We start from the raw sequence: 22,769 nt of genomic DNA, 5'->3' as shown, positions 1-22,769 counted from the left end.
AAATGAGACGATTCTTCAGAGAGAAGACTTGAAGGGAGAAGGTGGTGCTTTCTTAGACCAATACGAAGGGAAAAGGAGATGCGATATCTATATTTAATCTCTGCTCCCAGAGATAGATTTTATTTTTCAATTCCCATAGCTGAGCATATAATGCATTGATACCGATCCCTCCAAGTACTGCATCAAAATTATATGTGAGCCAAAGAATATACACATGTAGCAAAGCGAGTGTTTTCTTCTCTACTCTTCCTCTGACAAAACACCAGGAGGAATGGCCCTTCTCCTCCTTCAGTGTCTTACTGATTGTTCTCTCTTTGAAATTTGGCATGGCAGGTAAAGGTGGAACCGTAAACGGATCAAAGGTACTTATGCACAACAACAGAAAGGTGTGAGGTTGGCATGCCAGAGAAACAAATTGGGCCTGAAAAAAAAATTAAAACCTAATATTAGCTAATGTAATAAGCATTGCCATTAGGTGACGGCCCTTTTACAGACAACTAGGTTATCTGGCTATATTATTAGTTGCAATTTATGAGGCAGTTAGATGTTATACTTTTACTACATTACTAATTTTAAGGTTTCTCACTGTTTATTTTCCAGGGAAAAGTTATCCTGGCATATCCTCAGGCAGAAAAACAATTTCTTACAGCTGATTCTTCAGGGCATACTATATTCTACTTCTCTTCTATGCATTTTCTTTTGTTGTCCTGAGGTTCACTTTGGGATAGACAGGAAATTATAACACTGAAGTTATGAAGCAAGTAACAAAGCCTTAGAAACTACGGGGTGGCTGGCATTGACACTCCTAACCGCCTGAACTTGGTGCCCTTGCAAACTTGCAAACTCTACTTCCCCTAGCAGTGGACCAGCCACATAAACAGTTTTTGCCATTCCATGGTCCTATGCAGCACTGGATGCACTTTCCATTGCTTCTTGTCTTCAACTTCTTCAGTGCCTAGTTCCAAGCATCCTAGAACTGCATTTCAGACCCCGTTGCTCAAAGAGTCAATTTTGCAACAGCAAAATGGTCTTAAAAATAGGATTTTACTCTAGGGGGAAAATCCTCAACCAAATAGTCACAGTGTACTTTGAATGACTAATTGAAGCCATTACATTACAAAATAAGGGATACATCATTCTTTTCATAACACTACCATATAGGAACAGTTTTAATTTTAAGAGTCAAGCACTTACATTAATCTGAGTCTGAAATAATAGGCCCCTGATTTAAAATCTCCTAACATTCTTTCACACTTCATAAAACTAAAAATAAAATTGTCTCAGCAAACACTGACCTATTCCGCCAGCCAAAGAACTGTATCTCAAGGAGAATTGGAACAAGAGGTCTCAAAACTGCCAAGTGCCTGCAGTCTACTGTGTGTAGCCTTAATCGGTCTTAAATGCGAGGTGGGAGAGAAGAGCCTATGGACTGTACAGGATAAGAGATTTATTCCCCTTCTTAAATCAAAAGCAGATTCCATGCTTCAGCTGTGCCCTAACCCGCTCACCCCGCCCCCCATGGGGTTGTTTTCCCATATTTTCGTATATATTTTACTCCAAGATGACAGGTGAGGGAAGCTTCAAGCGCCGTATCTGGTCCACAAAGTAAACAGAGGGGTTAGGGTGGGCTTATTTATTTACAAGGCATTCAGCCTCTCAGCTGTTTTTCCCTCATTGGCATTTGGAAGCTTGCCGTCCTTTAGAAAAGAGACAGATTTGGCAGGAATGTTCTTTGTGCCCGCCTCCCTTTTTACCGGGGAGGAAAAAGGGACAGATTTATAATAACAACCTTGCGCGGTGGGTGGGGGGCGGGGGTGGGGAGAAAAAGTTTCAGCTGGCACGACAATGCCTGTTTCTTCTTTCATGGTCAACACCGTGCCACGAACAGTTTTGGTGCCACTCGGAGCCCTCCCCCTGTCCCCTCCCTTTCCCTCTGCAGGCTCGCTGTGGCAGGCAGAGGCACCGTTAAATTCCAGCACCTTCTCCACATACCCCCAAACTACTACGCGCTATTACTACGGCTGCCCTCCCTCTCGCTGTGCCTCCTCTGCTTCCCCAGCCTCCCCGGGGGAGCCCGGCAGCGCCCCCCGCAGGACGACGGCCTGGAGAGGGATAACGGGCGCCTAACTCCTCCAGGGCTTGGGGCTCTCTGCGTCCTGCGCAGTTTCTCTGCTCCAGGCACGAGCACGGCCCGAGAGCCGGCGCCTCGCAGACACACACGGATCCACGCATACAGTAGAGCTGTCTCGATCCACATTCTTGCACACCGCCCTCTCCTTCCCCCGAGCTCCCGGAGTCGCTGAGCGGGGCGAGTGACAGGCGCGTCCCGCCAACCCGCGCCCGGGCGGGCAGGGAGGAGCGGCGCGCGGGGCCAACTGCGGCGCGTCTTCCGGCGCCCGTGGAGGCGGCGAGGGTGGGACGCGGGGCGGAGCCCGAGTTTAGGAAGAGGAGGGGATGGCTGTCATCAATGAAGTCATATTCATAATCTAGTCCTCTCTCCCTCTGTTTCTGTACTCTGGGTGACTCAGAGAGGGAAGAGATTCAGCCAGCACACTCCTCGCGAGCAAGGTAAATATAACTTACAACTCCTTTCTCCTCTTTCCCCTCCCTCCGGCCTCCCGGCTGCAGCCGCCGCACAAACCCCTCCGGCACCGCGCCGCCTTCGCCGGGGATTATTCATTATTATCCTAATTATTATTTATTGTGCATGCACGGAGACCAAAACAAACAGGCGGGCCAACCGCCACAACAACAACAAAAAGAAAAGCCCGCCTCCTCCCCGCGGGCCTCAGGTGGAATGCTCTAACGACAGCTCCCGGGCGGCCGTGGAAGAAACGGGAAAGTTTCAACCGAACCTTGCTGTTCTAATAATAACAGTAATAATTACTACTTCGGGGAGGCGAGAGGCGGGGGGAATCCCAACAAACCACAGCCTTGACCCTAGGTAGGCAGTCAGCGATGCGCTGCCAACTCAAGGTTGCAACACACACACACACACACACACACACACACACACACACACACACACACACTCGGCAAGGTTGCAATCCCCCCATCCCCTTAAAGCTGGGGGAGGGGGGCGGTGGAGCGGGGGAAGGCGACAGTTCACCCCGAGCAGTCCTCCCCGGAAGAGTTGGAAGGGGAGCGGGAGAGGAGGGCGAGGAGCCCGGGCCGGCGGCCGGGCGCCAACGAACGCGGCTGCCACCCGCTTCCCGGGGATTTGTTTAAAGGGCTCCCGTTGCCGAGACGCGAGCGGATCGCGGCGGGAGAAGCCGGAGCTGGCGCGCCGTAGAGGCGGCAGCCACCGCCGCGGGGCCGGTGCGTGCCGGATCGGAGGTGTCACCTCCACTTTGCGCGTTCCCTCGGGCGGGGATGAGGACGCTGACCGGTAGGCAGGCCTTTAGGCAAAGGGGTTACCGGGGCGCTGCGCCCGGGGCTCTGCGGACGTCGCTGCCTCTGGTACCTGGCGGCCGCGCGGACTCGGGTGTTGAAGTTCGGGGTGTCCGGCCCGGGCCGCACTGCCGGGAGGGAGGGAGGAGGCCCCAAAGAAAGAGGTCGGAGGTGCCCGCCGGGCTCAGTTACCCTGCTCTCCCCCACCCCCCGGGGTTTGTTTTCTTTTGCTTGGCGTCTTCCCCCAGCTTGAGCCGCGGGAACCTCGGGCGTGGGTCGCCCGCGATCGTCCGGGTGCTAGGGGCTCGCAGGGGCCCGGGAGAGCCACCGTGGCTGCGGGCCGGGAGGCCATGATCCGGATAATCCTCTCTGCCTGACTGTCACAAACAGGACCCGCGCGCACCAGGGCAGCAGTGGTGGCGTTCGCCTGAGAAGGGGAAGGGCTGCTGGGGGGTGGGGGGGAGCGGGAGCGGGCGGGGGAAGGAGGGAGGGGGTGGCCAGGGCGGGAGGCGGGGAGACCGGGTGGGAGCCTCCTCCCAACGATGACACGCACCCCTTCCTTCTCGCTCCCTGCTTTCGAGTTTGCTTTATTCCCATCCCAACCTGATTTACCCCTTCCTCTGCTCTCCCCCTCCATCCGGCCGTCTTCCCTCCTCCCGTTTGCGTTGCAAAACAGGGCCATGCCATCTGCAAAGGTGTCGCGATGCACTTCCCCAAATAACCGGTCCGGCGTGCCAGTCCCTAGGCGCCCTCCGGCTGCGGGCGCACACCGAGCCGGGTCCTCCGGGTGCCCCGCACCAGGCCTCGCAGCCTGGGCGCAGTTGCACCGCGCGGGGCGAGGCGCAGCAGTGCGGGCTCCAGGGGACACCCGTGCCCTAGTCCCGGCACTCGGCCGGTTTCCGGTACACGCGGGGAAATCGCCTCCTGCCAGTGTCTTCGCGCTCGCCCCTGCCTCCGCCGCCTGGATTGCATTATTATTTTTATCCGGGTTGCAGCTTGCGGCGGATCCTGGTGAGCGCGGGGCAGGCCGGACTGCTGGGGGTGGGGGGTGGGGGTGGAGGGAAGTTGGACGTGGATCAGGCAGGGGAAAAAAAAAAAAAAAAGTTTGGCAGGGCGGCTAAGTAGGGAGGGGGGTGGGAGGGGGCGGCGAGCTCCCGCGGCTCGCGTCTCCGCGCCTCGGGGCCGGCGCGAGTGTGTCTGCGCGTGAGTGTGAGTGTGTGTTGTGCGCGCCGGGGCCAGCGCGACGCGAGCAGAGGCGCCGGCAGCCGCCGGGAGCCCGGGGAGGACCAGGCGAGGTTTTGGTGGCGGGGGCCGGTGGGGGTGGCGTGTGCGTGTGGCTGTGAGTGTGAGTGTGAGTGCGCGCGCGAGCGGCAGAGAATCAGGAAGTCACAGCAGCGAAGCGCACACAGACATGTTTGATCGCCGTGACATGACGCGCGCGAGGGAGGAAGCGGCGGCGGCGGCGGGGGCCGGGCCGCGGGCTCGGGCGCGGGCCTAGGGCTCGGGTGGGGAGACCCGCTCCGACAGCCGGCCGCGCCGCCGCCACAGGCTCGGCGAGCCCCGCGCCTCTTTTTGTTCCGCGTCCCCCAGGTAAGGAGCCTGCGCCGGCGCCGCCCGCTGAGTGCGGAGCTTTCCGGCTCTCTCGCTGCCGGCCCCCTCCGGTCTCCCGGCTCGCCTTTCCTGCAAAGTCAGGCAGGCGGGGGAAGCGGGCTCCTCGCCCTCCGATCGATCGCGTGGAAAACTTTCCAGCGGGAAGCACCGCGAGGGGAAAGGAGAAGGCCTTGCTGGTTGCTGTCGCTTGTCAGTTCTTTCTCCTCCGGGTCCGGAGAGTGGAGTCGCTGCGCCCTGGAGCTATTGCACATTCAAAACTTCGGGCCTAAACGTGCCTCCAACTCTCGCAGGATTTACTCCAGCAATAAAATAAATATTCCAAGTCGTCCATTTGGTCTTGCCAGGCATTAGGATTTTTTAAGAGAAGGAGACGGGCTTGGGGAGTCGAGGAAAGTGGGGGGGGGGGTGTGCAGAATCCATTCCTTCTCTAATGTCTGCGCCGGGTGTTATGTAATTTTAGTAGCACATGGGTGCAAAGCCCACACTGGGCTTCTCCCCTCCTTTGTTTATATAACTTCTGGGAGAGTTTTGCAAGGTTTCGCCTTTTATCCTTCCTCCCCGATCTGATGGACGTTGGTGCTTTTGAAACAACAAAGCGACCGGGGTTAATATTTTATGGAGAGGTGTCATCATTGTCTCCTGGTCATTAGATAGACTGTATTCCTAAATACGTGTAATGTTAGAGCCTAAGGGAGGCATTAAAGACACACGTTTGTCTCCTGCATGGAGTGGTTATTTTTAACGTCTGTGCGTCATGAATAGCAGAGTTAAATTTTAAACTCTCATTGCAAAGGACTTTTTTATTTACACCTGGTTGTGCCATGCTCCTAGGAGCAGGATGCTTGTATGAACAGAAAGATTGTTAATGGCGTGTGGAGTGGCAGAGAATTTCTGTCTAACCATCTAAGACTCAGACGGCCCTGAGAACTGGACTAAAATAAAAGCCATACCCAATATTATGTGTATGTATAGACACTTAGATGTGCACATTCAAATATTTCGGTAATATTTTCCATCGGTTACTTGGGGGGCCACTGCCCCAGGCTTGTTTGCCAACACTAGACTTGGTAGGCATCCAGCCGACTTTGAGTACACTGGTTAAGTGCAAAGAGGTGTGGCAGGTTTGAATCCAAGTTGGTGCATTGTTATGCAAATCCAGACACACTTTCTCTGTTAAGGATCTAATTGCGCTTTTATTCTCCTGGACTTTTTTTTTTTTTTTTTTTTAAAGCTCCTTGACGGCTCAAATGTTTGCCACTGGGAAGAAGGGATTTGGAGATACCTGTTAGGTACCCAAGATATTTCTTCCAGTGGACTAAGGAAAAAATCCAAACCTGGAGACGGGGGTCCATTTACCTGATTGGAGGCATTAAGCAGAGGTGTCTTGTGGGTAAAGAACATAGTGAAAATAAATTAGGAGTTTGGGGTATCAGAATCCTTGAAGAATGGTCAGAGGTGCGCGAGTGCCCCCTTCAATGCAGCCTTTCTCTTATGAGTGACAGCAGTGACATCCCAGCTCCGGGACTAGCTGCACTGTGGCGTCTTAAGAAAAAATTCACCGCAAGAGTGTGTTCAAAGCAGCTTTAGATCTTTTCTTTTGTTCGGTTTTAAAGTGGTTTTTGAGCATTTCTTGTCAAGTTTTCTTGAAAGGTGCTTTGACCAACACCTGAGGCTTGGAATTGACCAAAAAAAAAAAAAAAAAAAAAAAGGAAAGAAAAAGTGCCCCTGCTTGTATTTTATCACTAATGCTTGAATTCTCTTTAAGATATTTCTGACAGTATAACTGGAAAGTGACACTTTGGCAAATAATTATTCAAAACTTTCTGTCTTTGATTAGGATAAGACATTTACAGGCCAGTGTAAAAGCGTATTCCATTCTCTCTAGGAGACCATTGTGACGCCCCTTATATTACTATAATATTTTGACATTTCATTTTAAAGGCTTATTATGTATTAGAGCAAGATCAGAAAAGAAAAAACTTTCATAAGCTATAAAAGTGGTGGTGTCCTCCAGTGTTTTGGTGGCTTTTTCCTTTTTTTTTTCTTTAGAAGTCTTCCTTTGTAAATAAGGCCTTTGTCAAACTCCCCTAGGTCAGCAGCTTTTTGATACTCCAGAGAAATAATAAATCATGATTTGTGACATCTTGACATGCTGCCATGAGAACAACTGAATTATCACAACTATAATGCCGGGCAGTGTGTGTCAGTGCTGGCCCTATGGAGCGAGTGTTGACAGGACCTGATTTCAACCAGCACAAGTTCTGGTTCCCACTGTTTGTGGTCAAGATGATTTCAAGGGGAGTCACGGACAATTTGTTGCTTAACATGAGTGGACTTGGAGACATGAGTGGACTTGGAGACATGAGTGGACTTGGAGAACTCCCTATAAGTGAGTCACTTGTCTCTTCTGCAGTATTTCTGGGGAACAGATGAGAAAATTTCCCTAATGGGAATATAGGAGCTACTTGTGATTTTTCTCTTGTCGCTTTATGTGAAAGAATGATCTTCTGAATCACTCCTTGTTCTTAAATGTGTTCTGTGGATTGGTTTAGACCAACAGAGGATGTTGACTTTTCTGTCATCTTGGTAAGAGTTTGCATTATGAGACTTTAATCTCTAGCCATTTGAAAAAGTCTTGGGTCATTCCCTAAGTAGTTGGGAGCAGAAGATCCGGATGGTGGTAAAAGTTATTTGGTAGAGTATTTAGGAAGGCCTGAGATGTTTTTTCTACATAGGAAGTCATGACTTTATATTTACCAGGGAATACAGAAGTCTAAAACTTAGTTCTGCCACAATCGTTATGAAAGACAGCATATTTATTTTGAGATTATTTATCAGCAAGTTAAATGGGATCTTGCAACGTGGGTTTGGAAAACTTTAAGACCTCATTACTGCTTATTATGATTTTTTTTCTCATGTTAATATAGCACTTTTCCTTGAAAGTATTCAGGATACATTAGAGACTTTAAGTAATACAGGTTTTAAAGATACAAAGATGCTTGAATAATTATACCTTAGCAAAACATATAATAGAGCTGATGAAATTCAGGAGCCACCTAGCTGGGTCTTTAGGATGTTGGATAGAAGCACCATTTAATTTTAATTATGAGTGAATAAATCATTAATTCACTCATTTGGAATGATGGTTTAGATATGGAATACAGGATTTTGACTGAAATATTGACATAAGTGCTGCCCTTCTGGACTTCTGGATTTATAACACATTATTATGTAATTGAAGCTGTGAATTGTGATAGTTTTTTCGTTATGTAAGACTTCCAGAACATTCATACAGTTATAATCAAGCTGTATGCCTGTATCATGTAAAACCTTTAAAAATCGCAATATTCTATTGTATTTTCAGGCATGTAAGCATCAACTTAGGCATCGGTCTTACACCAAGATGTTATCTACGGCTATGCAAGCACTAATATTTCAGAAACTTTTTAGAAACCGATCTAATCTAAATATGGGCTGACCCTTTTGTGAATTGTCGAGTGGAACCTCTAGGAGTTGAAATAAGTTTGAAGTTTAAAAACCATTAAATATATTTATAACTCCCCCTTCCTCCCTTTTTTAAAGAACTGAATTCACAATTTGGAAATTTACATTACTTAAAAATAGAAAACACATATCTGACCAAAAAAGATCAGGATATATTGTTTTGTAGGTTCACAGTAGTCCAAGAGAAATTCTCTATCAGTTTGTGTTTGTGTTTTTCTTATTTAGGATGATTACATATTTCTTCACCTACCTGATGTTGTGTATTTCAGTTGTTACCATCCCACTGAAAGATAGGTCACTGAACTTGGAAATTGAATGTACAGGAGGAAAGCCCTCTCCCCTCTTCCCCCAGTGCTTTTGAAGTGGGCATGTGTTCACCTTTGTAGTATCTGCACCATCTCTGTCCATTGCCGCCGTACGCTGTATTCATACATGTGCTAAAATGCAATTAAGCAAAGCCTATAACTCTTTAAAAAAACAATGTACAATTGAGAATTTGTGTTTTATAGAATATACCTGAGCAAATGGCAAACTGCACGGGCCTCGTGATGGAGGGAGTGGTCAGGGTGAGCTGTCACGGGTCCGTGGGGTAGCCTCGTGGCCAGAGGAGGGCAGGGGTGCTGATCATCAGAAGAAAATCCAGAGATCATGGGGACCGGTCTGAAGAGTCCATGAGAAGACATTTGACCTGGTGGCTCAGGGAAGAGGTTCTAGTTGGGGAGAATTTGCGGAAGACAACGTTGGCCATGGTAGAAAGACTTGATGTCTTTCATGTCTAATGCATGAATATTTTATCCAGTGCGTATTAGAGGCTCGTCTCAGAAGTTTTGAATGAGGGAGTTCATGAGCAAAAATAGTTTAGATTAATCTGTGGATTCGAGTCCAGGGTGGGTATTGAAGCCATGGAAAGGATCCTCCAGGCAATGTACATTTTTACGCTATAGCTCACAAGGTGTCTTCAGATGTGATATTTTACTTGATTCATATCAGGATTGCAGTTGTAGCTGGCGAAGATTTTGCCTAGTTTGTAGATGAAGAACTCGAAACTTGAAGAGCTCAAATGAACTATGGTGGTGATTTTTTTAAAGGGCATGTTAGCATGTAAATGGCCATTATCTACTTTAATTGCAGTGAACTTGAAGGGTTCCTGCTTGAACTTCTGTGGCTACTGTGGAAGCCCGGACAAGTGGGGCATATCAAAACCCATCCGTCATATACCTGGGGTTCATTCAGCAAAGAAGGGTTGAGATTTACTGTGAAGTCGTAGCGTGCCATCTCAGCCAGAGGAGTTTTTAAAATATGTATTTCAGACTCATGTTTAATGTGTAAATACAATTATCTTAGCAGACGGCGAAGGAAGTAGCTATCTTGGTTCTTATCAGCATCCCAAATGAGGTTGCCTTGTAAAGGGGCCTAAGAGAACCTAGGAAGAAGGGTTGTATGTGTAAATGGACACAAGACAGTATACGTCAGGGGGGCGTGCCCTGAAACTAGCTTTTGTTGGTTTGATTGGCATGGTTTGGTTTTAGCCAATTGCCTCGCAGTTTAGGTTCAACTAAATGTTGGAAGTGATAGTGATCCGTGATAACTTTGATAAGTACCGACGGACGTGAGTCCTGTGTTAGAAGGATGCTCTGCCCTAGTGTTTTTTTGTTGAGGGACTTCTGGTACTCTGGGTTTTCTTGTAGACCCCCCTCCTCCAAAGACCTTTTCCTTGATGGAAACGTTGGCTGTCCTCATAAGGGAGGTCCTGGAATTGTATCACAGGGTAGGCTCTTGTAAGAAGGCAACCCACCATCTCTGCAGGGTGATGATGCTAAGTGCCAGGTCCCTGAGTATCCCCGGGGGATGGCGGGGGAAGGAATTAGCTGCTGCAATGTTTGTGTTCTCTTTTGTCCCGCACAGAGCTGCCCCCGAGCCTTGGTCTGACTCTGGGCAAGGACAGTCCCAGGGCAGGTTATTTAAAGGCAGGGCAGCAGCTAACAGCGTAATGTTTCCTTGACCATATGGCGGAAACGTTCACAGAAGCCGGACAAACAGAGCACCATTTTTTAATCCAGCTCCTTTTTAAAACCTACTTGACTTTGAATGGGAAACTGACAGGAAGCACTAGGAGGAAAATGTTTTCCAGGCTTTTCTAGAGTTTCAGGTCCAGTGACGTGTCACGTTGAACTTTTAAGAGCGGCGTGGTTTTTCCCTGTGGCACAAATCACGGTGCGCCCTGTTTAAAGTTGCATGTCCCAGACCGAGAAGTGGGAGGGCTTTTGGTAATGTTTCACCGTCCATCCAGGCAACCTTGGCCTCTGAAAAAGAAACTTCTGGTAGATTTATTTCCTTTATCTTCACTGCTGTTCGTGCCCGCGCCCCACCCCCCCATTAAGAATAGCAGTGCTCCTGTTCCCGTTGGAGAGATGTTGCTACTTCTTGTAGGGGAATTATCAATTCCTTTATACAGACAGCTACACAGAAAGCGAGAAGCCCTTCAGGTCAGGAGATGTTCTGAATCAGCAAACAGACATAAAAAGAGCCCTTATCTTAACTATCTCCTGAGCCTTGCAGTTCTCCCGCACCAGCCAGAAAACTTTAAAAAGACAGAGCTATTCCCGGGGATGCGCGAGGGGCCTAATGTGTATTTCTAATGTTCCACCTTTGGCCCGTACCCCAGTCTTTCTGTAAGTCCAGCGGTGATAAAGATGTGAGGAAAAGCCAGGATTTGCCCATGCTTCCTCGCCACGTTTGGTGAAGAGTTACTGAAGAGGTACTGTCTCGTCGGGGTGGTTGTGTTTCCCCCAAAGCCCTTCCTGGGACTAGAAAACAAAAGTGTCTGGGAGACATACATCTGTGTATTTGTTTGGTTGGTTGGTTGGTTTTATTTATGTTTTTTTCTTGGAGGCCTAGCTGAAAGGCCTCCTTCTCCAGGAAGCCTCCCCGCACTCCCTCTTCCTTCTTCCACCCTGCAGGCTGCAAGCAGTCTCCCCGGTCCGTCCTTAGCTGTAGCCCTCCTTGTCTTCCAGGACCTTCCATGTGTTCTCCCCGCCCCTACTCTATTTATGGAAAAGTCCCATTTCCCTCTCAGACTTGCAGAGCCTTGGGGGTGCGCCCTCGGGGCCTTTCTGTGCACCCTACCTGCCTCGTGCCCAGTCCCTTGTGGAGATTCAGGACAGTTGGGAACAGATAAGTAAAACGGGCCCTCTGGGTGTTTGGTTAGACTTCACCGACCTTCGTCCATGATGTCATGTCCACCTCCTACTGTCTGCGGGGCTTCTCTTTACTTCTCTGTCCCTTCATAGGTTGATCTAGCACCACAGCCAGAGCCTAAGCCTGGCAGAATCTCCCTCCCATCGTTTCCAACTTGGCCTCTACGCCCTTCTCTTTGCGCTCCTGGTTCCTGCGCATGGTGGGTCTCCAGCTGGAGTGAAAGTCCTCCTGCCTGCTGGCCGGCCTTGCCCCCTGGGTGCAGTGGCTCAGCACTGGGCTGGGGCAAGAGACGCGAAGTTCCGCGGACAGACGTGACTTCGGGCCAACTGTGTGGTCCCTTCCTTCCTGCCCTCACCTTTTACACGGGCATGGGACCAAATGTGTCCTCAACTCGGGTGGCTCCAATGACTGTGAAGCCCATGTGGGTGTGTTTAAATATTCCCGCACGGCGGGGGTCAGTGGTGTTCCAACCGGTCGCAGTAGGATAGGAACGGGTGTATGTTTGGTTGCGGTTGTCGTGGTTAGACTGGCGACCCTTCCAATTCCGGAAGTTGAACTCCTATTTAATATGCTGATGGGTGTGCTGGGGCTTGTTCAGCCAAGGGAAGAAGGAAGGAGGAAGGTGTCTGGGGTGGTTGCAGCTGTGGGAAGCTCCGACAACTTTTATTTTTAAAAACACAACATTCCCCAGTTGTAAAGGCCGGGTTAAGACGCAGAAAAAGACAAGAGTGTGCTGCTGAAAATGCCTTGGCCGAGAACACAGCGGCCAGCCCTCTGGGGGTGCATTACGGGAGGACGGGGACTCACAGGGCCGTGCATGGGGGGGTCGCGGTGCTTTACTCCCCTGTCCTCCCACCCCAGACACGTTTCCTTCATTTTCTCAGCCACATACCTGTCGAACAGGCCATGCTCATCTGTGACAGTGTATAACTCTCCCCACTCTATCTCCCAACACAAAAGAAACACAGATTTTGAGTGTTACCTTGTGCAGAGACCTACTGCGCCTACTCTGCCCTGGTGATCTGAGCTGTCTCCTCCCGGGTCCCCACTGTACCCACCCCCATCCCTGCCTGTCTGCATCAGTGCTTTGAAGGAGGAAGAAAAGGGTTTGATTCCTAGGACACCCGGTGTGGTTGGTGAAGGAGAAGCTGAGTTGGCCAACACTGGACTTTAAACCTCAACCACGCTAACTTAGTAATGCCCCGCGCCTCTGCTTGAGAGCTGAGCCGCTTTGTAATTTGCATCGGCCAAGTTGCTTTACGCAGTGGGAAAGGCTGGGTATGTCCTCGAGCTGTGCGATGAAGCTGCCAGCAGAAATGCAGGGGGAGGGCAAAGAGACCAGGGCTGCGACCTCCTCTTCGAGAGTCACTCCTCTTCAGTCTTCCTGGGTGCTGGTGGCGAGGCGTGAATCCCGGGACAGCCCAGATTCTGCCCCACCCCGAACCCCACTGCGCGCAGCATTGGAGCAAGTCCTAGAGATGCTTTGAGTCCCGGGTGCACAGGTGGGGGAAGCCTGGAGATACTCTTTCCTCAAGCCCAGAAGAACCACAAAGGCTCTACGGAGGAAAAGCATTCTGCCCCGGGGCCCCAGGGTTGGTGGTGGTCCCGGGACAAGAAGACCAGGCGGAGCCCAAGTCTCTGGACCCCCGGTCAGACCAGCCAGAGTATCCCATGCCCGAGTTGGATGATCCTCCAGATTCCTGCCCTTCGTTAGCTGGGCTCGAGGCTCCTCTGTTACACTTGGCGGTTTCTCTGAGCTACTTTCTTTCGTTAATTGGTGCTGCTTCATGGACATACGCGTTAGGCCCATGCATCGGACGGTTCTCTTCATACTAAGGAGTGTCCTCCACCACTCGCCCCTGTGTTCACATTCCCCTGAAGTAGCCAGTACTTTTCCATTCCCCCTCTCGTCTGTTTTCCCCTTTAAGAAGCTTTTTAGGAGTTGCCTCTAACTAAAAATGAGGAGCATTTTTATGGGATAGCATACAAGTAATCACTGCATTCTGCCAGATTCCCCCATGAAAATGATCCCATAGGCACGAGGGAGGATTATGGGATAATATACGTTAAAATAGAAAATGTGGCAAGTGGGGACTGCCAGGCTGAGTGTTTGTATCTTCATTGTTCAGACTGGTGGTAGGTTACCGGAAGAGCTATTGAAGCCCATTTCAAGGTAAACCATAACAGGAAGTAAGCAATTTCCTTTTATTCACTAAAAAATAAAGGGGTGTATTAGTTTGCTGATATTCATGAGAGAACATTATAACTTGTAGTACCCCTGAATTGACATCAGCTTCCTAAATTTAAGACGCTAACTGAACGAGCCTGATTGTGAGGGGGTGGCACGCCAAAAAAAAAAAAAAGTAAAAAATAAATTAAAAAAAAGTTACTTCTGCCTGCTTTGTTAATCACAAAGAATAAATAATAACATTTGGCTCTCTAGTGAATTCAAGGCTATAATTCACCCTTGAAGCTTCCCTGTTGTTTTAGAAACCACTTCAACTGGGTTCTCTGAGTGCTGTCTTGTATCAGCAAAACACTGTGTTATAATCGCTCCAACGTAGCCTTTCATTGCTTCCCGTTTTAGCCCGAATTCATTTATCAGAATGGCCTAAATTCTTGCCTACCCTTCTTAGATTTCTTTATGTGAACATAGCTCAGGCACGGATTACTCTCTAATTTTTTATTTATAAAATAACGGACGCTATTAATAGTTTGCCCTTGGAATTCGTGGGCAGTTCATTCAGATCTTTTTTTTTTTTTTTTTTTTTTTTGAGCCCTTACTCCACACGGGCTGGAGGTCCCGGGGACACAGAGGAGTGAAGAAGAGCAAGAGCCCTGCCCTCAAGGCCCCCACCTTCTAGAGACTCAGCAAGAGGGGAGAGCAGGTGGCTAAGAATGGAACTAACGTGGGTTTTTTGTGTTTCTGCTGTAACCTCATCTCCCTGTGGAAAGACCCTGGCTGTGAGTGGCTGGGTGAGACCCCTGTGATTAAGTCCCAGCCCTGTCACTAAATAGTGGGTAAGCAAATCACCAAGGGGGTCTCATTCTGTGTTTTGGGAAGTTGACAGCAGAGAAGTTTTTGTGTGTACAGGTGTGTGTGGCCCCCGATGACATAAGGTCTGGTGTCACACTTAACTGTCACTAGCGCTATTCAGCTGTCATTGATGCGAGTCTGGGAAATGGCTTATTTGCTCGTTTGGGCTCATGTCCAAGATGCAGGCATACCCCCACCATAAGGCGGTTCCCGAGGGGAGGGGATGCCAAGAAGTCTTGGAGTGTGGGTGATGGAACACAGCTTTCCCGAAATCAGAGCACTGGGATTTTCTCGCCTTGTCCGTGCTGGGCCCGATCCGGTAGTCACGGCTGACTTCTCTTGGGGGTCCTGGACCACAGAGAAGCCTTGGATGAATCCTGGCCTCAGCTCTCCAAGTGGTCTTCAGTTCATGAGCCGGCAGGAGGACCACACTTGAAACTGTTTCTTCTGGGGCGCCTGGGTGGCTCAGTCGGTGAAGCGTCTGCCTTCGGCTCAGGTCATGATCCCAGGGTCCTGGGATCCAGCCCCGTATCGGGCTCCCTGCTCAGCTGGGAGCCTGCTTCTCCCTCTCCCTCTGCTGCTCCCCCTGCTTGTGCTCACTCTCTCTGTGTCAAATAAATAAAATCTTGAAAAAAATAAATAAACAAACCATTTCTTCTGATCACTGGCGGTACAGTGGAGACGGTGGGGAACACAGTGCTGCATGGGGAGGGGAGGTGCTGCTTACTGCGTGGGGCCCGGAGCTGATATACTTAACCAACACTGCATTTCAGTCTCAGCCAGTGGTTGTTGTGTGTGGCTATTTGGACCCCTGTTTGTTTGAGTCCCACGTCCCACAGCCTCTGCTGTTCCCACAATGGGTAATTCTCTTTCCTTCTCAGTTTCTGAAATTGTACCTCTTTCCTCCTTTTAACTGTCTAGAATTTTCTGTGAAGTTTCCGACGCTCATTTACTTAGGAAAACGTGTCTTGGTTGGATACTTTTTCAGGGGTTTTATGTTTTAATGGCTTTGGGGGGTTAATGACTTGTAAGGTGCCCAAGCCAGTAAGTAATGGAGAGCATCTGTTGACTTCAGTAATAAATTTCAAACTTGTTTAGAATTCTGCTTATGTGTTAAATTTGAGTTTCTCCAGTGGGTCTTTTTTTGTATCTTGGATGATTTATATCCTTCTGGGGATTCATTTAGAGTGTTTTTTTTTTTCTTTTAAACAAGTGGTCTTCATAAAGACTAGGGCAGATGGATATATAGCACGCTCCCTCAAACATCTGGACGAGACAGGGCAGTTCTGTTTGATGTTTGTTACAGAAATGGCACCATGAAAGACTAACAACTGTTTCATTCTGATCTTAACATCATGTTTAAGACATTCCTTTCTCTTTTCTTCCTTCCAACTCAGTATCCCTCTACTGACTGGCAGAGACAGGAGTGGTAGATGTCCACGCCCACAGACCCTGGCGCGATGCCCCACCCAGGGCCTTCGCCGGGGCCCGGACCCTCGCCTGGACCCATTCTTGGACCTAGTCCAGGACCCGGGCCATCGCCGGGTTCGGTGCACAGTATGATGGGGCCGAGCCCTGGACCTCCCAGTGTCTCGCACCCTATGCCAACAATGGGATCTGCCGACTTCCCGCAGGAAGGCGTGCACCAAATGCATAAGGTAAGAGTTTATTTTCTTGTTCACTCTCGTCTTCTGAGTCATGGATGGCTAAAATCCCTGATAACCCCCTCCCCCTCTTTTTCCCCCCCTACTCTTGTTAATAAGAGAATCAAGCGAGGTCTTTGTCTTATCTTGTATGTTATTAAAAACATACGTTCTGAGGCTCTGTTATTGTTACAGATGTTGTACAGGAAGATCAGATCTTGGCTTTTTGAACAAGACTAGATAGGATTTGCAGTTCTGACAATTAGATGCTGTGATTTGTGGGTTGTGGGCTGTGGGCCTGGTGAGTAAGTGTATTCACACATAAGTCTTGATTTTTTTCCAACTGTATATGTAAAACAACATATCATCCATGAACGGATGAAATTTATTCTTCCCTAAGAATGTTGATATTTATTTAAAAAAATAGATCCCACAGAGTAGAAAGAAAACGAGTCATCATTTTTTTTTAAGGCTTTATTGAAATGAAATAGTTTCCAGGGACTCCCTAAAATGCACTTTGCTATCCCCTCGGTCAAGTGGCTTTTTTCTGACTTTGGAAGAGGGCTGGGATTTTGCAGAGCGCAAGTCCATTTGTCTGTTTTTGGACTGAGGTCATAATAATCTTCTATTTATGAGGCTTGGATTGTTGCTGTAGGAATGATCCTATCAGTACAACTTGGCGTTAGGCCTTTCAAAGGAGATGCGAAGAAGAAAGAATTGGCTCTTGAGAAAGCCAGCCAGGTCCTGTGACAGTTTGCTTTAAAAGGGAGTAAGTAGCCAGTGAAACTCAGTGAGACCACACCACACGTGACCTGAGGGTCATACCTGATAAGACAAGTAGAGGTTTTCTATTGCTTTCGGACGACGTCACAGGTGGACGGGGTGGTGGGGCTGCCTCTTGGTATTAAGTAGGCAAACCGTGGAAGATCTTGGTTTAAAACAGAAAGATTATATCAAAAAAGAACAAGTCTTTCCTCTAATCCTATAGGACTGTAGGTCAGTTTTAAGGTAGGGCATTGGAACCCAGAGGGGAAGATGCTTTTTCTTTAATTTTCTTTCCTTTCCTTTCCTTTCCTTTCTTTCTTTCTTTTTTTTTTTTTTTTTTTTTTACAAATTTTGTTATTTGATGATTTTCAAATCAGGAAAGTAATATATACTTATTTTGAAAAGTAAAACTGTACTGAGGTAAAGAAACAGTTAATCCTGGCCTCACCCCATGTAACAGCTTTGTGCTTGCTTTTTAAACCTCACGTTTCTCCCTGTTCAGTAAAAAGTCCTGTGTAAGCCCAAGTAGGCATATCATACAGGTCTGATTTTTTTTGTTTTGCTTTCCTTTTACCATAATACAATCATGTCATCACTGTTAATTACTCTGAAGCTTCGTCTTTCCTTTCAACAATGTGTCCTGGATACCCCCCCCCCATCGTATCCCCATGTTCTCTCTCTGCTTTTGAGGTTTGTTTTTGTTTTTGTTTTAAACACATTTTTAACTTGTCATGTATCTAAAGAAGTAAAGCTGCTTATTTTCCGTATCATATTCTTGAAGAGACATACTGAACATCTAGACATACTGAAGTCATTACATTGTCTTGTGTATTAAATTAATTTGGGAGCTATCATAGGTCTGATCTGTCACTCGCCGGCCTTAGTCCAGCTGGGCTGAATATTTTCAGAACGATTTGAGGCTGTCTCACCTCCCAAATGAAAGATAAATGGTGAAGGAGAATTTTAGCTGACCTTTAGTATTATTTAGGCATTTGGAAGGTACAAAGGTATGACCGAATGTTGGGTCGCTGGTAGATTTTTGCACTGGGTTGTTTCTATGGGTGATTATCTCTTCTGATCCCTTTTGTTTTGTGACCTAGTGTCTTTGTCACATTTTCTCATACCCACCCCCCTTGATACTCTTTTTTTGTTTCGCTTTCTTTTGTTTTGCTGAGAGTTTGCATTTTGTGCCATCCCGCTTTTCCTTCCTCCCAGCGCCTCAGATGATTCCCTGCGCGGGGACGTGGTTAAGTGCCTGAGTTCACACCTGCTGACCAGATGCCTTCACTTCCTCGGAGCCCCTTTTACAAGGCAGCTCTATTCCTTGTCTTTCTCCTCCTTCTCCCTCTGAGATTCAGCTCTTTGCTTTTCAGCATCACTGGAAATAAATAAACAAGTGGCCTAAATACATCTGCTTGTGTTGCTTTGATTTCCTCCCTATTATTACTATTTAACAGACTCAGAGACACTCTTTATATCAAATTCTTCCCATTTTTCTTCTGAACATCCTCTTTATGGCAAATTTTTCCTCTTTTCAAGTGCGTGCTTTTGACTCTGCAGAAATTAACTTTCCTTTCTGTAAAACTGCAAACACTCATACTTTCTTGCTTGAAGTCATTTGGTTTCTATAAACTCCTGGAACTATTTCTTTCAGGCGGTTCTGAAAATTGCTCTTACAGTTTGGGGAGGAATAGAGTTTTCCTTTTTTTTTTCAAACACATGCTCCGTTGCCCAATTCTGGATTGGATTAATGTCAACTCAATAGCTCTTTATCGTGTGCTTGTTAGGCATGAGGCCTCACGTCCTGGTTTGAGTCCCTGTGATCTTGACATTTTTTTTTCCCCCAAACTCTGCCTTTAAAACATTTTCAAGTTGGGTTCTCTCTGTGGTTCGGATTCATCTGTCATATCTTCCTTCTCTGGCAGTACTCAGCTCCACCCTGGCTCTTCCTCTTTTCCCGACTGCATGGAACTTTCTGGCTTCGACTTTGAAACTTTCCGTATAGTTCTTTCCTCTCTGATGAAAAAAAATGACCAAAAAAAAAAAAAAAAACATCATCGCAGACATTTCAAATAGGCTTCCTTCAGACTTTGGACTAACTTCAATCTACAATAGGTTTCAGGACTTACTTAAAAGGGTAGGGAAGGATGACATATTTGTGAGCAGGACTTCATTTTTATTTGTAGGCCTTTGACATTGCAAAAAAAAATCCAACTGTTTAAAGCCTTAACTTTCAACTTACGGATAGTTTTGCTGACCCTGTTGGTGTGGTCTTATTTGTTTGGTCTCCACCCATAAAATATATGTAATATATGGTAATACAAGTAGTGTAGGTATAGAAATGTATGTCTGTCATATGAGCAACTGACGATTATGCCACAGTTTTGAAGACTTTAAAAGCAAGGGATCTTAAAAGGTCCAGATGGAAATTTTGTACCTTCAAGAGCCATCTAACTGATGTCCTTTGAATGTTTCAGCCCATCGATGGTCTGCATGACAAGGGGATTGTGGAAGACATCCATTGTGGATCCATGAAGGGCTCCAGTATGCGGCCACCTCACCCAGGAATGGGTCCTCCCCAGAGTCCAATGGATCAACACAGCCAAGGTCCGTGCCCGCTGCACACCTGGTGTGGGTTCCATACCACAGTCTTCCATCTTTCTTACTGGTTACTTTACTTGTGACTTCCAAAGAACGTGTCTAAGGAAGCCTGAATCTGCAGGCTGCTACTCCCCTTGCTTGGACCAATATGACTATGATTTTTGTGTGGGCAGTTCTATTTCCAAGATACTAGTAAATTCTACTAGCCACCCTATGTCCACACAATCCGCAAGGTGGCTTTGTGTACCCGATGCAGATTCTTTATTATGATCTTCAGAGGTAAATTAGGTCAGCCCCATTTTCTAGGTGGGGAAGCTAAAGCTCAGAGAATTTGCTGTGTTTTCCTAAGTGAACACATCCAGTAAGTGAAAGGGCCAAAAGGAGAATCCAGGTCTGTCTCCAAATGACAGCAGAGATGTGAAGGTAAAATGAGCCACCTGTGTCCCTTGAATTGCATGCTCATGTTTTGTAAGGTGGCTTTTTCTGGCAGTGGAATTACCCGTTATTGCTGGTGGGTGGCTGTATTTGTCTCCTGGAGCTGCTGTAACAAATTCCCACAAACCGGGGGGACATGAAACAACAGAAATTGATTCTCTCCCAGTTCTGGAGGCTGGAAGCCTGAAATCAAGGTATTACCAGGCCATGCTCTCACTGAAGGCTTTCGGGAAGAGTCTTTTTTTTTTTTTGCCTCCTCCTAGCTTCTGGTGGTTGAGAGCAACGCTTGGGATTCCCTGGCTTGTAGATCTCTCATTCCAATCTGTTTTGGTCTCCATATGATGTTTTCCTGAGTGTCTACGCCTGTGTCCAGATTTCCCTCTTCTCGTAAGGACATGGGTCATTGGTTTATGGTCTCCCCTAATCCAGTATGGTCTCATCTTAACTTGATGACATCTGCAGAGATCCCGTATCCAAATCAGGTCACGTGCACAGGTACTAGGGGTTAGGGCTTTGGCATACATAATCTCTATAGAAGACATAATTCAACCCAGAATAATGGCCAGTCAATATACGGCATGTTTCTCTTCCCTTTGGTGCTTTCCTCCCTCCCTGTGGAAGGCATAGTAAAGAGACCTCACAGTCTTTGAGTCCATTGTAACCTGTTTTCACAATCATTGTACGGTCATTTCAGCATGCAAGGGTGTGCGTTGATCTAGGACCAGTTAACCCTAACATGTTGATCTTCTCATTCAAAGTTTGTGGTTTATGTGTTGTTGTATGTATTCCTTTGCCATTTAACAAATGTGGGTTTTTTTTTCCTCTATTCATGATCAGCCATCCATCCACCCGAGGGGAGATTTTTTGACTGAGGATTTAGAGAAATGTATCACAACTAAAATATACATACACACACACACACACACACACACACACACACATATGCAAATCACGGAGGCATAGGAATGTATCTTCATTCATAGTCAAGCAGGTTTTGAATATCCCAGCCTCTGATCAGAATTTTGATGGCAGACACAGGTGTAAGTGTTGCACATGATGCCTCAAATGTTGACCACATCAGCCAAGCAGACTGACTCACGGGATTTTTTGCCGTATGGGAAGAAAATATTTGACCCATTCAGTGTTAAGAATGGATTTAGACAATGCTCACAGGTTTAACAGTTAAAGTCCGAGGAGCCAGGTGGGTTCCCAGAGCTAATGTAGATCTCGTTTGTACTGCCTGGGAGGTGTAGATGAGTGACGTTCAGTGATTCTCAAAGCCAAGTGCCCGCTTTGTCTGCTCCTGGCTTTGCAGTACCTCCAGGAGTAAGGCCCAAGGAAAACTCCAACACAAAACACTTTAAATGTACGAATTTTCAGTGAGCACTTCTACTTTTATGTATCTTAAAATTTCTCTCACTGCTTGGTTCCTTTTATTCTTCTTGGAATCTCCCAACACTTGGTCCAGTGTCCAGCACATAACTGGATAGATACCGCGTTCATTTTGTTCAGTTTGGTAGAGAAGTGAACTGATGCATTCACCAGTCAACAATTTTAAATAGATACTAATTTTTGTATAATTTCGGCAAGTTATAATTACCTGGAAATGTAGGGGTCTGCACTAAATGGAATCCGAATTAGCACGTAATATTTTTCTCCAAACTAGTAAAGTGCATTGCAGGCTGGGGAATGAGTTATTTAAAAGCATATTTTTGAATAAAGTAGTATTGGTATAATAGAGTCTTATTCTATATAATGATCTCAAAGAGTTTAGACCCTGTAATAGCATGTATCTTTAAAGACCCCATTGTAAAAACAAAAACAAAAACAAAAACATTTATGAACACACATGTATGGGGAGGTGCGGTTTTGATCGGAAGGCTGCTAGCTTTAACTACCTAGCAATGTATTAGGTTATCTGGAGGTATCGGTTGAGAAGCAAAACCATTTCCTTCAATAAATACTGAATCATGTGTCTTATGGTCCCAATGATAACACTGTTTATTTTTAGTCCGTTGGATGGGAAAAGCCTTCAAAGGCAAGTATGTGATAGTTAATGTGTGTGTGTTTGTGAGAGAGAGAGACAGAGAGAGGAGAAAATTCATATAAAATTGGCACTTACAAGTTCAAGATTATTAAAAGGAGAGACATGATGGCTTCTCTTGAGACAAGGTGAAACCAGAGAGATAATACCCTCAAAGACTAGGGAAGGAAAACTGCCACTTTTTTGGGGACCACTTTTGAACGAGCAGATCAAACCAGCCTTCACAAAGAGCAGATTCTGCATGGACACTGGCATCCTGCAGAAAAACATGTATTTGCTCTCAGGCAGTTTCTTTGCCCCGTTTTCTTAACTAAAGATAATTACTAAAATACGTTATGTTGTCTCATCATTTCGATTCTGGTTTTCCCTGAGGTTTATGGAATGCTGGTCATGTAGGGGGGAAAAAATCTCTCTCTTTAGCTGAAATGCTGTCACATTTGTAATGTCATACTGTGATAGAATGATTCTATGAACATGCCTATATTTTCTAGGAAAAAAAAATTTCCTGTCCCCAGTTTCTTCTTGTCACATTTGAGGTAAA

At 47.0% G+C, this 22,769-nt stretch overlaps 1 protein-coding gene across 4 annotated transcripts in view; it reads left to right on the top strand.

Annotated features, from left to right (window-relative positions):
* The first annotated feature begins 2,453 nt into the window (after positions 1 to 2,453).
* The window catches only part of SMARCA2 (SWI/SNF related BAF chromatin remodeling complex subunit ATPase 2), a 169,616-nt gene continuing 149,300 nt past the window's right edge, over positions 2,454 to 22,769 (top strand). For 2 of the 4 annotated variants that reach the window (XM_028117307.2, XM_028117303.2), the window contains exons 1-3: positions 2,454 to 2,568; positions 16,138 to 16,398; positions 19,626 to 19,755. In XM_028117307.2, coding sequence (XP_027973108.1) covers positions 16,174 to 16,398; positions 19,626 to 19,755 — 355 coding nt within the window. In that variant the 5' untranslated portion in view covers positions 2,454 to 2,568; positions 16,138 to 16,173. Of the gene's footprint in view, positions 2,569 to 3,960; positions 4,402 to 4,738; positions 4,981 to 16,137; positions 16,399 to 19,625; positions 19,756 to 22,769 lie in introns of those variants that run through there. The other 2 variants (XM_028117304.2, XM_028117305.2) reach the window with 2 other exon arrangements.

The sequence above is a fragment of the Eumetopias jubatus genome, unplaced genomic scaffold, assembly GCF_037043125.1.
Source record: "Eumetopias jubatus isolate StellerSeaLion01/CBP00866 unplaced genomic scaffold, mEumJub1_p1.0 scaffold_15, whole genome shotgun sequence".
NCBI lineage: Eukaryota > Metazoa > Chordata > Mammalia > Carnivora > Otariidae > Eumetopias > Eumetopias jubatus.
This window is presented reverse-complemented; position numbering and strand designations above follow the sequence as displayed.